The 16907-nt window shown below is 44.1% G+C and overlaps 1 protein-coding gene across 4 annotated transcripts in view; it reads right to left on the bottom strand.

The window, feature by feature from the left end:
• The window catches only part of CCDC60 (coiled-coil domain containing 60), a 212709-nt gene extending 202410 nt beyond the window's left edge, over window positions 1–10299 (bottom strand). For all 4 annotated transcript variants that reach the window (XM_017510202.2, XM_017510204.2, XM_017510205.2 and 1 more), the window contains exon 1: window positions 9765–10299. In XM_017510202.2, the coding sequence (XP_017365691.1) occupies window positions 9765–9854 (90 nt within the window). In that variant the 5' untranslated portion in view covers window positions 9855–10299. The remainder of the gene's footprint in view (window positions 1–9764) is intronic.
• Between the last annotated feature and the right edge of the window lie 6608 nt (window positions 10300–16907).

Raw genomic sequence — 16907 nt, 5'->3', positions numbered from 1 at the left:
GTGGCACGATCTTGGCTCACAGCAAACTCCATCTCCCAGATTCAAGCGGCTCTTTTCCCTCAGCCTCCTGAGTAGCTTGGATTACAGGCTTGTGCCACCATGCCCGGCTAATTTTTTGTATTTTTAGTAGAGATGGGGTTTCATTATGTTGGTCAGGTTGGTGTCGAACTCCTGACCTCATGATCTGCCTGCCTCGACCTCCCAAAGTGCTGGGATTATAGGCGTGAGCCACTGTGTCCAGCCTCCTTTTTCTATCTTGAAGAGGGTTGGTTTGGCTTTAATGCTATGCAATTAATGGCTACTTATGAGACAAGAGAGCCCTAGAAAGATCTGCCTACTCATCCAAGTTTTAACTGCACTTCTACCACATGGCAGGTCCTGTGGGATACCAACATAGTAGCAACCAAAAAGCTACCATGTTTCTTGCTCTGGTGGAGCTTGTAGTTTGCTAGGTAAGATAGTGTTACCAAGGGGAATTTTATGGTACAAAAGAAGCACGTGACCTGGATTGGGAGGTTTTGGCCAGGGAATGCTTCTCAAAAGAAATGACATTTAAGCTGACACTGAAAGAAGTAGGAGAGATTGTGTGTGTGTGTGTGTGTGTGTGTGTGTGTGTGTGTATGAGAGAGAGAGAGAGAAAGAGACAGAGAAAGAATGTTCTAAGAGGTGGAAGAAGACAGAAGGCAGCATATTTTAAAACTAGTGTGGCTCCTTACTGGTGACTAAGTGATGAAAGATCAGGCTGAAGAACCTGGCATGGGATGGATCATACAGAGACTTTTAAACTTCATTAAAGATATTCATCTTCATTTTGAGGACAATAAAGGGTCACTGAATTGTTTTAACAAGGAAGGGGAAATGACAGTATCACACTCGGATTGAAAGACAATGGGTCAGATGGAAAGAAAAAAGTACAGTTATGGGTCCAATGGGATGGCCCAGGCAAGAAATAATGGTGCTATGGACCAGGTAGTAACCTTGGGGAAGGAGGTAGTGTCCACAGAACACCTACCCTATGGCAGTGGACATACGGGGTGTTGAAGAGGCGGAGGTCAGAGATGAAGCTTGAGCTTCTGCTTGAACAACTGGGTACATGACAGCATCATTTATTTAGACGGGGAAGGTTTTATCATCAGATAGGCATTCGGCTGGGGAAGGGTATTCAAGACTTTAGCATCCTTCTGCTAGTGATTCTCACTTGTGGATGGTTTTGCTCCCTGAGGACATTTGCCAATATTGAGACATTTTTGTTTGTCACCACAGGGAGGCTGTGACTGTCACCTAATAGGGAGATAGCAGGAATGCTGCTTCACGCTCTGCAATGCAAGGGACAACTATCTGGCCTCAAATGTTCAATAGTGCCAAGTTTGAGAAACTGCTGAAATGCAAAGCCTGGAAAGGAGTAACACACTAGGTATTTCCAATTATTTAAAGCTTTAGTGGGAGTTCATGGGGCATAGCCCTCCCTAATTTGACAACCCTTTGGGACAGATACTTTGGTAACTTTGTGTATGGAGAGGGAAGAGTATGAAAAGAGTGATCTGTTGGAGCTCAGTGAGGGACAATTTTATCAGACAGAATGCCAAGAAAGAACTTGTTTTTTGCAGGAGAATGGTAATACACCCCCCTCCCTTCCTCCCTGATGTATTAGAAAATGAGTTCTAGGTTTGGCTCAATGTTTAGTACCACCCCAAGTCTATATCCAGCCAACATTCAAGATTCAGATGGCTTCACTGCACCTGTCTTTCCATGATAGAACTTGTTTCTACCTCAAGCCTCTCTCTCTCTATATATATATATATTGTTTGTCTTTTTTTTTTGGTACTTGTTATTCACCATCTTGATTCATAGTTATTTATAAGTGTTCTCTCTGACAGCACTGTGGGTTCCTTGGGAGAAGACCACAAGTCTGCTGCATTTCAGCGCCCTCAAAACATCTGTCACATGGTAGGTGCTCAATATATACCCCAAAAGATGACCTGATCATATACCAGGCTGCAATAGGGGATATTCTCTGTCCTTTCTGTCCCTGAGCTGCAGCCCACCACGAAACTCCTGACAATGCTGAACCTATCCAAGAATCTGTCCCAGTTGTATAAACTCACCACTTTGTGAAATCCAGAAACCCTGAGGCATTTCCAGGCTTGCAAGCCAACTGCCAGACGCGGCTAATTTTCAAGTTATTAAATAAAACTACCGATTGCATAAATTCCAATTTAGGCAGAGATACATTCAATCAAAATTGAGCCCCACAAGAAATTTTCTCAGCAGAGTTTGAAAACAGGAGTTTAGAAGGGAAAATGCCACCATCTCATGATAGAAGGTATCCCATTACTGATGATTATGATTTTGAATTTAGCTGTCAGAAATATCTCTGAGAAAAAATATGTTGGTTTATTCAGCCCAAGAGAGGTTTAATTGGCTTCTGTCAGATTTTATATAAGTGCTACTTGCCAATGAACCCCATACGAATTTTTGCAGCTTTTGAATTTAACAGCTGATGGTTGAGTCTTTGGAGGCTGCAGCGATGCTGAAAGGAAGTCAAGAATAAGTTTCCTTCCACAGTTGTGCAAAGGCTTATCTAACCAGAATTTCCTTAAGCCTCACCAAACGATAGAAATAGATGGGGGTCTCAGGAATAAAGATGGAACACATTCCATTGCTTTAGATCCAGGCTTGTATTATTCTCCCTACATTTTTCAGAGTGTCCAAAGTGGTGTCCCATTTGATTTTCTTTATTCATTCTGTATCCCCACCACCTATAACCGTGCACATACTTGGAACTCACTACGCATTAGTTGAATGAATAAATGTTCCCACTGGGGAACTCTACTCTTTCCCTCACCCCCGCAGCTCTTTGATGGGCACTACTGTGGACAAGTGCCCTTGAGATTCCTAAGCAGTAGTTGCGTAGGGTAGGGAATAGGGATGTCTCTCTTTTTTGGGTTACCCTCTGTCAGTGTGTGGCTTGGGGTCCCTATTATTTAAGTTTTTGTGAAATCATTCATACAAGTCACTGCTGAAAAGTCAGTCTAATACTCGTCCTCAATATCACCACTGCTTCCTTGCCCCTGCTTTATTTTTATTTTTATTTTTTGAGATGGAGTTTCACTCTTGTTGCCCAGGCTGGAGTCCAATGGCACGATCTTGGCTCACTGCAACATCTGTCTCCTGGGTTCAAGTGATTCTCCTGCCTCAGCCTCCCAAGTAGCTGGGATTACAGGCCCGTGCCACCATGCCCAGCTAATTTTTTTGTATTTTTAGTAGAGACAGGGTTTCACTATGTTGGCCAGGCTGGTCTTGAACTTCTGACCTCAGGTGATCCACCCGCCTCCAGCCTCCCAAAGTGGTAGGACTATAAGCGTAAGCCACCGTGCCTGGCCAGCCCCTGCTTTCCATACTCGTGTTAGATGCATACTTTCCCAGCCATTCTTACTGCTAGAAAAGACAGGTGACACTGTTCTGGAAAATTAGAAATAGAGAAAATAGATGGGGAAGGTTCTTGGAAAGCTTCTGTTTACCTCATAAAAGGGACAAACATAGTTTTTACTCTCGACTTTTTCCTCTTTCTGCTGGAAAATGGATGTGATGCCTGGACCTGGGACAGCCATTTTGCGACCATGAGGGAAGAGGTCTTGCCAGCCTGACGCTAGTAAGCTTTAGAGCCAATGCCAACAGGCGTCCATCTCCAAACTTCTTATATGAGAAAAATAAATTCCTATTTGTTTACTTCACTGCTTTTCAGTTTTTCTCTTACTTGCAGCCAAAAACAATCCTAATCCATATATGGTGTTTTCCTTTTATTTTTTCCTCTCTACCCTTTGGTTCTCTATGGGATTAAACATGAATAATGAGACTGAGCTGAGAGATAAATCCAAGGGATCAAACCATGCTCAGGAGCACCCCCTTCTCTACAACTAAGGTTTTTGTCTGGATCAAGCATTTCTGCCATCAGGATGTACACTCTCCTGAAGGATACCACATCTCTCATGCAAATATACTCTCATACCAACTCTAAGAATAACTTTAGACCTGCTTCTTCCCTTCTACCCTTAAGTTGGGGCCTGGCCTTATTAAGCCTCATTAATGATGAACCCTACTACGTGACTTTAGAGTTAATACTCAGTTTCCTCTTGACTTCATTTCCAGGCTGACCGTATCTTCAAAACAGTCATGGTAGCACTCATGTCCAATCAGATAAGGGAGAGGAGCCCAAGTAAGAATAATGACCACTGTCATTATTGAAGACTAACTGGGTATTGTGCAATTTCACATGCATTATTTTATTTAACCCTTCCAAAACATGTATGCCATAGATCTTATTGTTCCTCAACTCCATTTCCCAGAAACTCACACCAGAGTGTCAAAAAGAGAATTTGAAACCACCTTTGCCTGACGTCAAAGGCAGAGCTTCTAACTAATCACAAAGCTTATTATCCCATCAATAAGACTTATTGATTATTTCTTCACCCCTTCCTGCCACCATCCCTTCCCCTGCAGAGCAAGTGCCTCTTTGTAGATGGGACAAAGAGCCTGCTTCATTTTGTCCAGCATGAAGAGTGCCGATCGCCCTTCCTGTGTCAGGAGGTAATGAACACACTCCTTCCCTGCATCCTGATTTATCATGGAGAGGAGCTGACTGTCACATGGGCATGCAATTAGACACAGCAAGATTCGCTAAGGCAAACATTGCCTGTCCAAAACATTAGGCCATAAAGGAAAAAACAAAACAAAAAAACAAACCATCTAAACAAAAAACATGAATTCTGCAATTTATCTCGTGCAATAACAATGGAGCTAGAAGAACCCCTTGGAGAGAGAAAAGACTCTCTTTTCCCTTGTTGCTATTTTCCTGGCTTAAGTCATGAGCAATATAAAAATGGAGATACAGCCAGCTGAGATTCTTTAGAAGCGAATCTCAAGTGGTTGGTAGATATTTTATTTTATTTTATTTTTTCAGGGCAATCAGTGATTCCATGCAGGGGGTGTGGTCTCAGTGATTAAACGCAAGAGAGATCACTGAGTGCTAAGGTCACCTTTAACAAAAACCAATGACTCACCACAGCCCAGCATTTATCTCTTCAGGTCACAATTTCTTCTATCTGGACAAGGAGGAAAATCGCTTTATGTTTGCTGTGGAAACGTATTGTGCTGGGAGTCCAGGTTTCTCTTGCTGGGAAAAATGTTTCTCAAAAATGTTGTTTCTCCTTTCCTGACTCCAGGCAGCCCAGCTGGGTGTATGCTGTGGGTTTCCAAGGCTGTCTCTGGACTCATCCATCCTCATCATTTGGTGGTAGGGTGAGGGTGCGGTGGGAGGGATTCAGACTGTCAGGCCCAGGTCTTTTCCATACCTGGGATTCTGCTTGGTTGGCCCCCTTCTTCTGGTACCTGTCAACTTACCTCTCGGCAGAGAACTAGACCCTGGGGATCTTCAAGCTCTAGTGCATCTAGGTACTAAAACTTATTAACAATACCTCTATTACAGAGTTGTTGAAAGGATTAAACACCACCATAACAATGGCTACCATTTAATGGTATTTATGCCAGGCTCTGTTCTAACAGCATTACCTACATTAACTCATCTAATTCCCACAGCATCTTTTGGACGGGGAAGCATTTTTAGATGTATTTCATCTATTCTAAGACGCACCTTTTCTATCTGCATTTTAATGCCTCTAAACCTGGGACACATAATTGAAACAGGTGATAGTTTAATTTGTTGAGTTTTTGTTTTTAGCAGCACAAGAAAATGGTGACACATCTGGAAATGGAAGGCTTCTTGGATTAGATTAAACGTGATGCACTTGACAGAGAGGAACTGAGCAGCCCAAGGTCAGACAGCTTAGTAAATGGAGCACTGGGGTTCAAACTCACAGAGTTTGCTGGCAAATCTGCTCTTTTACTGGTTGGTTGATTGACTGAGACAGAGTCTCGCTCTGTCACCCTAGCTGTAGTGGCCCAATCACAGCTCACTGCAGCCTCAACCTCCTGGGCTCAAGCAATCCTCCTGCCTCAGCCTCCCAAGAGGCTGGGACCATAGGCATATGGGGCCACCACACACACCTGGCTAGTTTTTGTTAATTTGTTTGTTTTGTGGAGACTGGGTCTCACGATAGTGCCCAGGCTGGTCTTGAACTCCTGGGCTCAAGTGATCCTCCTGCCTCGGCCTCCCAAAGTGTTGAGATTATAGGCGTGAACCACCGCGCCTGGCAGAATGTGCAACTTTAATCACGAAAAACTAGGATATGAGCAAGGCACCCAGAATGGTTCCTGGAAGTTACAGGATCTTCCCAAAACAGGTATGCTTATTTTCTCACTGGGTTTTTAATGACAATGAGGTGGAAAGTTCAGGTACCAAGAGACAGAGCCTGCATAGAGGATTGCAAACCTTTACAGTTTTTTGCCAAATGCTATTTCTGAGTTGTCAGTCTAGAACATAAAGCGGGATGTTCTAAGCACCTCTCTTTTTTTTTTAGCCTTTTCCAGGGCAGAAATCGTGGGTCTGTGATAATCCTATATCACAATCTTTTTCTCCCCTCCCCCATGTCTGATCCCATCAGACTTCTGCTTCCTTGGGAAACAAAGGGAAAAGGGACTCCCTAAGTAGATTAGGGAGCCCAGCATAAGGACAAGCTAGACGGTTTCTTTAACAAAAGACTTTCAAATAGAGGATTTGCATATGTTACTTATTATTATTATTTTTTAAAAGATCCTGTACAAGGCAGTTGCCAATTTAACATTAAACTGGCAGGATATAGCAACTTCCAACCCTGTGAGAAAGGAAAACAACCAGGTTCAGAGAGTTTCAAGGCCCTTTTGAGGCTTTTTCCAACAGGCATTCACTATACAAGCATGCAGGGGACTCTTAATATTACCACACAGCCAGTGTGGCCATACCTTCCTCCCAGAGATGCCACTCCCCATATCCCTCCACATTGGACACTTACTGGGCTGCCTGGCATTTTGTGGTTCTATTTTTAGGTGTCATTCCCTTTCCTCCTCCAAACAAACCTGGAAGTTATTTGAAGCCAATGATTGTGTCTTACACATTAATTTTGTAGCCTGGTCACACTGAACAGAACAATCATTTATCACAGCTTGATAGGATGGTGAGATAGAGATGGCTCGGCTTGTGTTCAGAGCCAGACAGATTCAAATTCAAATCCCAGTTCCGTTCCTTGCCTGTTGGGTGTCCTTGGGTAAGGCACCTGTCTTCTCTGAGCCTCAGTGTTGCCCTCTTATGAGGAGGTAACAGTTCATAGCTTGAAGGATTATAGAAAGTTCTGAAAATATCACACTTAATCTTTTTTAGCTTGAAACGTGGCACACGTAGCATGCCTACTCAATACATGCCAACTATCATTATCATCATGACTGCAATTACTGTTTGTTTGATTTACCTCAGACATCAATCCTGATCTCTACATGTTTGCTTGTGACTTGTCATTTTCTAGTAGCCCTAGATTAGGTTAATCATGGCTTTACTATAGCTCTAAAACCTTGAAATTCCTCAAGGCATGATCTTTTGAATGTGAGCTAGGGACTCCCTGGGGTCTTCATTATTTTCTAGAAAGTAGAGAGGGGTGCAGAAAGATTTCAATGAGGCCTTTGGGCTGGAAGTTCTTGGTCTATCCAACAGTTCCCCAGAAGCCTTCTTCCCATCCCTTGACCTCCCTGAGTCCCATTATCCTCCTCCCAAGAAAGAGATGATCATTTCAAGTTCTGCATCTTCCTCCATTCTCTACATCTCTGTGTATGCCAGGATGAAAAACTCTATTGCATTTATTTGAGTACATGGCTTGTTTTTTCCCCAAATCCAACACACACACACACACACACACACACACACACACACACACACACACACAAATCTAAATTAGCTATCCCTTTTCTTTGCTCCCACAACACCCTCTGATACTTCCTCAACACATCATTAATCAACCTGCATTATAACAATATTTCTTATCTCTTTTATTCCCAGTCCCAAGCATACACACTATAGATTGTTAGATTCAAAGGCAAGTCTCATTTTTAACTAGAGCAAGTGTTTAGCACCTAATGGGGGTTCAATAAATCTTTACTAAATAAATGAAATGACAATTTAACTAAAACCTAACATGTGCTTCCTATATGTCAGAACTGTGCTCGTAGCTTTTGGCATACATTAACTCATTTAATGCTCACAGCAATCCCATGAGGAAACTATGATATCCCCATTTTGCAGATGGCAACACTGAAGCTGAGAAGTTCTGCAACTTGCCCAAGGCCACAGGGCCACTAAGAGGCAGATCCAAAACCAGGGTGATTCTGTCTGCTGCTCCTGCTTTGATGCTCACCCTTGCTATTGAAGCATTCATTTCCTTCTTCATTTTATCCCTCATTCATTCCCCCACTGCTATGCTGGGAAGTTCAGTCCCAGCAGGGTTTACTTGAGATTGAACATCCTTCTGTGTAGTATTTTGAGATGAAAGGAGATGGAAAAAGGCTATATCATGCAATCATGCAGAGTGGTCTCGCTGAGAGGGCTCAGTAATGAGGAGTACACAGAGCTAGGTTAAGCTTTAGAGAAGAGCAGCTCTGGAACGTTTTGAACCACATGGAGAGCATTGGTGATTTTTTTTTTTTTTGAAACGGAGTCTGGCACTGTCGCCCAGGCTGGAGTGCAGTGGCGCGAGGCTCACTGAAAGCTCCGCCTTCTGGGTTCAAGCAATTCTTCTGCCTCAGCCTCCTGAGTAGCTGGCACACGCCACCACACCCAGCTAATTTTTTTATTTTTAGTAGAGATGGGGTTTCACTATGTTGGCCAGGCTGACCTCAAACTCCTGACCTCATGATCCACCTGCCTTAGCCTCCCGAAGTGCTGGGATTACAGGTGTGAGCCACTGCGTCTGACCACTGGTGAGTTTTAAGCTTTCCTTCATGGACTGACCACCCACCAGACCCTCCTTCCTGGGGCATGACTGTGAGCCACAAGTGTGCCCTGTGGATGCACCAGAGTGGACCAGCATTGCTGACCTTGGCCAATCCACGCAAAGTGGGGTTTGAGGGTACAATAACAAATGCACACTTAGAGTTGTGCTTAACCAGTTATGATCACTTAAAAACAGGAACCATTGACTCCAGTCATTCAGTACGTATCGATTTTTCTTTGCTTTTCAAATCAACAACACTGTTCCATGTCCCATAAACACATTATCCAGTGTTAACATCACAGTGGACAATTTTCATAGCTTATTCCATTTAGTCCTCACACTGCTCCTGCCTAGTTGATGTTCCTGTTCTAATTTCATAGACACAAGGAAATAAAGCCTCAGAGATGCTAAGCAATTAACCTGTCTAAAGTCACACAGCTGGTGCGTAGCAAACCTAGCCTTCAAACCCCAAAAGTTGACCCTCTACAGCCTCTTCATAGAGAGAGGGGATGTGCCTGTTCCCCAAGACCAATAGATCTCTGAGAGTAAGTTTCTGCGGACGGCAAGCCTACAATTCATCTTAATTTTTTTCTGATGTTCTACAGTGTCACTGCTGATTTATTCCATCATTTTGGAATTACTGGCTAATAGGATGGCCCAGCTCACCGCTCTGGTTCGCGTTTTCATTCTTTAAGAGAAACCAACCATTCATAGCAACAGCGAAGTGTCTCGACAATTTAATTACACCATGACTCTCCTCTCTCCCCTCTCTCCCTTGTTGGTATCGAGGCTAATTCTTATTTCACTTGCTCTGAAAAACATGATTGGTTTCAGCAGAGAGGGAAGACTTACCTGCGTTAGGTTCTCCGAGGCATAAAAGGGCCGGACAGCCGCCGCGTTGGTGGAACTCTGAAGCTTTTTGGTAGCTGGAAACTTGGTCATCTTAAAAATCGTTCAGGCTTTAGGCAAGGGTTTTTCCAGAATCTTCTACTTCAGCAGCCACTGGTATGAGAGGTTCCGGCAACTTCTCCCTGATCCCCAGGTCCCAATTACACGAATTCTAAAACAGTTTCCATCTGAGAAGTAATGAGAAAGCACCTGGGTCTCCCACAGACGGGATAAGGAAGTCCGGTTAGAGCAGAATAAGACGAGCCTGGGATTACTTTTTGAAAGATTATAAACTTCTGTAAGCTTCCCCGTCTTCGGAAGGGGTATCTTTCTCTTCTATAAGCAAAATAAATATGAACTAAAAAATATAAAATTCTAGCGACAAAGTGTGAGGGAGAGTCCCATGGAAGGGCTCCCAGATCCTCATCCTCCAAGAGCGCCCGAGAACTAAGGCGGCCCTAAAGAGGGGCTTATCGCTCTGTGGGGAAGGTAGGCAACTGCTAACCCCCGCGGGGGGCGGGGGAGAGAGAGAGAGAGAGAGAGGGGAGAGAGAGAGAGAGAGAGAGAGAGAGAGAGAGAGAGAGAGAGAGAGGGCGACACGCGGTTGCTTGGCAACGGGACGCCGAGGAGAGCTTCCTCATTGGCTGGAATTGGTGGGGGCGTGGTCGTGGGGGGTCTTGAACTCTCACGTGTTGCTGGGACGCAGCCGCCGGAGCCAGCCACATTCTCTAGACCAACTGGAAGCGACTGACTGCTAACCCACTAGTGTTTTTTTGGGCCGTGGGGTGGGTGGCCTGTAGTCCTGCAATTCTTAACCCGAGATGCCTATTTCTCCCGTTTTTCCACCTGACAAACTCCTGCTCATCCTTCAGAGCCCCTTCATTTTATAAAAAGAAATACTGATATTTTGGTCGGGCGCGGTGACTCACGCCTGTAATCCCAGCACTTTGAGAGTCCAAGGCGGGCGAATCACCTGAGGCCAGGTGTTCGAGACCAGCCTGGGCAACATGGCGAAATCCCCTCTCTACTAAAAATACACAAAAAATAGCCGGGCGTGGTGGTGTGCGCCTGTAATCCCAACTACTCGGGAGGCTGAGGCAGGGGAATCGCTTGAACCCAGGAGGCGGAGGTTGCAGTGAGCCGAAATCGCGCCATTGCACTCCAGCCTGGTCAACAAGAGCGAAACTCCATCTCAAACCACCACCACCACCACCACCATAACAACAAAAGAGACTCGCCTTCAAGAATCTGACGATGCATATTGTGTATGTTTGGGATGGAGAACAAAGGATAAGAAATACTGTTTTAAAGCAGGGTGATTTATCATAGGGTATTATCATAGCAGGGTAGTATCACAGGGTAATGGGGGAGCAAAGAAAAGGGACGGCTATATATAGATATATGCACATGCATATACATATACACACATATGAATATACATATATACACATGTATATATGTGCATATATATGTATTTGTATGTGGAGGCATGTGTGTATATGACATTAAGGGCTTAGGATGTGCTAGACACTGTTCTAAGTGTTTTACACATATTGACTCAATCCATACAGCACCTCTTTAAAGAAGGTGTTTTATTACCCCATTTTACAGACTAAGCAACTGAGACATTAAATGACATGTTTAAAGTCACACAAGTGCTGCAGCTGAGATTCAAAGCCAGGGTGGTTTGAGTGTAAAGACCAAGCTTTTAAGCACTTAGATGCCTAACTTTGCTGAGTTTGGCTTCTATGTCTTTAAAATGGGGATAATAGCTTTGCCACAGGTTGTTAAGAATTGAAGTAGATAATGTGCATGAAGGCTGAGCCCATGGGGCGTCCTAGCGAAGTGGTACTATTATTATTCCCTGACATCACGTCCCTGGGAAGAATTAGGCATTCTCACCGTTCTGGGTTCATTTCACAGCAGATGTTAATACTAACTGATATTTATTGATCACTCTTTCTGTGCTTGGTACTATACTAAGCACTTCGAATACATTAATTCATTTAATCCTTCCAATAACCCTATGGGGTAGGTTCCCAGCCTGCAGCAGCTTTATTTTGCATGTTTGTATTTGAATGCCTTAGCCTTGGCATTATTTCACACTGGATCGATCTGATTCATGTTTTATCCCTCAACTTTGAGCTGCTGGGGATTAGGATATCATTATGGCCTCATTCTCTCTGTTTCTTTCTTTCTTTCTTTTTTTTCTTGAGGCAGAGTCTCGCTGTGTTGCCCAGGCTGGAGTGCAGCAGTGTGATCTCAGCTCACTGCAACCTCCGCCTCCTGGGTTCAAGCAATTCTCCTGCCTCACCCTCCTGAGTAGCTGGGATTACAGAGGTGCACTACCAGGCAGATCCAGCTAATTTTTGTATTTTTAGTAGAGATGGATTTTCACCATGTTGGCCAGTCTGGTCTCAAACCCCTGACCTCAAGTGATCTGCCTGCCCCAGCTTCCCAGTGTGTTGGGTTTGCAGGCATGAGCCACAGCACCCAGCTCGTCCGTCTTCTCTATAGAAGGTATCTACTGCAAGATGATACTCTACAGAATGCAAAATGCCTAGCCATGTAGCTCTAGAAACTGATGGCTGAAAGTCATTATTTTCTCACCGTTGCCTAAAGATTAACCCTGACCTTCGCTTTCGCAGGAAGTTTTGGTTCTGTTGCTTCCTTTGTGGGCAGCATTAAGCAATCAGCAGACACCTTCAGAATGAAGCAGATAAAGGAATCACGTTTGGGAAATAGGGCTGGGGATGAGGGGATGAGAAAATAAGACAGGATGGGAAATGTTCAGCCCTGAGCAGAACAGACAAAAGCTGTCTTCATATGGTTTTGTAGAACAGCTTGGCAAAGAGGAATTCAACTAGTTTTGTATTAGCTCAAAGAATAGGAGGAGGGTTTGGGTTCAATAAGAAGAAATGTGTATATAGCAGAACATAATTTTAAAAGGCGTGACCTCTGGAGTCCAACTGACTTAGCCACTGAGCACTTTCAATGATAATAATTCTCATAGGACTGTGATGAAAACCAAATGGGATAACTAATGCATATAAATATATGCATAATAATGTTTATTATAAACAATAATAAACATTAGCTCTTATTTCTTTTGTTGTTGTTATAATACTCACCTGTCAGAGCCATGTGAGAACTGTAAATAAGAAGGGCTCTAGAACTGAAAAGACCTGCATTCAATTCCTGGCTCTGCCATTTACTGCTAATAAGACCTAAGTCAGGTTCACTTCTCCAAGCTTCAATTTGATCATGTGTGTAAAACTCATGTGTAATGAATGGTTATGCCCATTTTATACCTGTTACTGGGAGGATGAAGCAAAATAATAAATTTCCCTTCTCTGTCTAAGAAGGGGTATATTCCTTAGAGAGGGGATGAACTCCCAGCACTGGAGATATTCAACTAAATGTTATATGGCTTCTTGGATTTTGATCACTTGGGGGTGTTAGGCCAGATGACATTTAAGCCTCTTTCCAAACCGAGACTGACATATGGAGTAGTTGAGCAGCTAGTTGAACCAGAGTCTAAATCCCAATTCAGCCACTTAGCAGCTGTATGACTTTAACTTGTCTGCTCAAAGCTTTGGTTTTCTCATTATAGAATGCAGATAATAGTACATTCATGAAAAAGATATCATGTACATAAAACATTTAGTATAGTTGGCACATAATAAATCCTCGATAAATGTTAGCTTTTTAAATCGTATGAACAAAAATATTTTCTAGAATGATTTAGTGCTTTTGGGGGCCACCTAGAGTTAATAAGAGAAGCTCTTTGGTCTTATGGCATCCCCCAATTTAGCTCTAGCGGGGTGGAGAAGAATCTCTCTCTTTCTCTCCTCCTGTCTTTCTTTCTTCCTCTCTTTCTCTCTCTCTCTCTCTCTCTCTCTCTCTCTCTCTCTCTCACACACACACACACACACACACACACACACACACACACAAAATGAAACAGTATACAAGGTGTTAATTGGGATCCTCCAAGAAGATGCCAGAATGAGATTAGATGTGTTAGGGATTTATTGAGGAAAATGGTTGCAAAGGATCAAGGGGAAGGAAAAAGGAGTATACAAGGAGAGTCTGTTGAAGAGGAGAAAGAAGAATGGACTGGGTGGGAAAAGCCAGCACTGAGACACAGTTCTGAGAAAGTCTTAGTCAGACTGACAGGGAGACCCTGAGCCAAAGATGCCCAATAGATGAATCTCCCATGGGGCAGGAAAGTCCTGGTTCTAGGACCCCTATTCTGCTCACTGATTAACTAGGAACAGCTGGGTGTGGGATGTACACAGTAGATTCAAAGATGCAGCATCTTTCAATTACAATTATGTTCCCTGCAGCATTCTCTTGGTGAGACATCTGAGCCAGAGACATCCATGGTCCTTCCAGGTCATCTTTTATGCTGCACAGATTCACTTTAGAATGCATGCCCTAGGAACAATCCCTCCCTCCTCACTCCTGGGGGCATCCTTTCCTGACAGGAAACTTAGAAAAGGAAAATTCATGGGACAAACTATAGCCTCCATCACTGCAACTGGCATTGGGGCTGAAATTGGTGTTTGTCCTTTTCCTCCATCGCTATACATTCTAAATCCCCCCTCACCCTTAGCTTGGTCCTGTCGACTTAGGTAGTGGAGTGACCAAAATCTTTATTCCTGAGAATTCTGTTTAAGTAAATCTACTCTCCTCATTGTCTTGGGGTTGCTGCATGTATCCATTCCTACTTAAAACTGATCAAGAGAGTACTCACTAGGAGGCACCCAAGTGGATCACTCAGGTTCCATATGTATTCCTTCCTGTCTCTATCTGTATAATCACTGATCAGAGTCAATAGTCCTTGCTAAAGTTGTGACTCCTCACCTACTGGTTCCTGGACATAGGAATTCAAAGTGTCTTGTGGCAACTGTAGCTAAGAGTTAATACAAATCCATGCTGTGTCCCCTGGCAAGAGTCCCCACTTTGGGAACCTGGACCTCTCACCCTGCAGAGCCCAGAGCTGCAGAAATGGAAAGGACGCACTCCCTCAGTGGCTCATTGGGCGTAAGGGCAGTGGGACCACCCCTGTTTCCACTTATTGGTTCCTGAATCTCTGGGGTTCCTGGATCTCTGGGGTTCCTGGATCTTGGTTCCCATTGGAAACACAACGTTGTATAGAGGTCTGATTTGATGCATATGCTTCAAGCTATAGGATAAACTATTCTTGCTTCGATAGACTGATCCAGAACTCTGTGACACCAGCTGCTTCTGGGTAGTGTGGTATGTGATACTGCTGGATCCCATGACCACTGTGAAGGAGGTTTCTAGTGCTTAGAGTTCCCATGGGTGTAGAGGGGCAGTGATGGTGGCAGCCACTGTCAGAACCTAGCTCATGCTCCCTTGACACTCACAGTTCCTAAGCACAGCCCCTGGTTGCCATTTTGCCTGAGACCTTCTTCTGTCTACAGTAGAAGTTTCCAAACTTTTGTGACTATTGACACCCTTTACTTCCCAGAAATTTTTTTCACGCCCCCTCTAAGCCAAAAGAAACTTATTGAGAATCCCATTTATGAAGTCATTAGGTCTGCACAGCTTAGTATTTATATCCTAATCATTCAAAAAATAATACATACAAATGGAAAGAAAATTGTATTTGATTCGTCCATTTTTAGCATATGTGCTGCTGAAGCGAGCACAGTACTTGCTTCTTAAATAGCCACCACTGCTTACCAATGGGGCATGTGCACCTGGTGGGCACTGCACAGCTTCTCAAACCTTGGAATCAGTTTGGACGCCATCACCTTCATTTTCTGCAGTACATTAATTTTTGTGCAGTTCTCACTTTTTTAGGAGAGCAACTGCCCCAAATCCAGCTTTCTCAAAGATATTTCATGAAAAGAGTGGCGTGGAATCTACTGTTGAAACTGATGTATCAGTCAGCTCAGGCTGTCGTAACAAAGTATTCCAGAATGGGAGGCTTACGCAATGGGCATTTATTGTCTCACAGTTTTGAGGCAGAAGTTTGGGATAAGGTAACGGCAGAGCTGGTTCCTTCTCAGGCTTCTGTCCTTGGCCTGCCGGGGGCTGCCTTCTCCCTGCGTCTTCACATGGTCTTTCCTCCGCACCCATCTGTGTCCAAATCCCTTCTTCTAAGGACTCCAGTCCTAATCAAGAGAGTACTTACCAGAAGGCACCCAAGTGGATCACTCAGGTTCCATATATATTCCTTCCTGCTTCCTTCCTTCCTATCTGTGGAATCACTGATCAGGGTTAATTGTCCTTGCCAAAATTGTGACTCCTCTTCTCACCTGCTGGTTCCTGGACACTAGGGGTTCAAAGTGTCTGGTGGCAACTGTAGCTAAGAGTTAATACAATTCTTCCTATGTCCCCTGGCAAGAGTGTCCCCATTTTGGGAACCCAGACCTCTCATCCTGCAGAGCCCAGATGAGGGCCCACCCTCACAACCTCATTGTAACTTCATGACATCTATAAAGACCCTGTCTCTAAATAAGGCCACCTTCTGAGGTCCTAGGGGTTAGAACTTCAACATGTAAATCTTAGAGGGGCACAGTTTAGCCCACAACACTGAGCTACGTTCCACATGGCGTTCAATAGATGTTGCCCTGTTTCCCTCAAAAATTAAAAATACCTGTAGCCTCTTCTGTGAATTTGCTGTGGCACTCTGGGACACCTTGGTACACAGTTTGGGAACCATGGGGCTATAGGAATGCATTCTGCCTTTGAGCAGGGCAGGCTAGAAGCGCAAGAAGTTAACACCCATGGGAATAGCCATAAAGCAACGACTAATAGGACTTTGTGGATACAAACTCTGCAAATCCACAAACTCTGCCTCCTCACCCCTCAGGTAGGACAACTCTGAAGTCTGGTCGACACTGGCCCAGTGGTCCCCTGCAGGACTAACTTGCAGGAAACACCACTGCATACGGTCATTGGCTCTTCCACCCAAATACCCCACATCGGCTTTCTTCCTTTTCTTGTCTCATTTCCCCACTCCTCTTCTAGTACTTCCGGGATGGCCTCCCAAGAAACGACTTACATCCAAGCTGCTTCCCTGGGTCTGCTCCTGGGGAACCCAACCCAGGTTCGTGTTGACTGAAATAA

The sequence above is a fragment of the Cebus imitator genome, unplaced genomic scaffold (assembly GCF_001604975.1).
Source record: "Cebus imitator isolate Cc_AM_T3 unplaced genomic scaffold, Cebus_imitator-1.0 Scaffold434, whole genome shotgun sequence".
Taxonomy (NCBI): domain Eukaryota; kingdom Metazoa; phylum Chordata; class Mammalia; order Primates; family Cebidae; genus Cebus; species Cebus imitator.
This window is presented reverse-complemented; position numbering and strand designations above follow the sequence as displayed.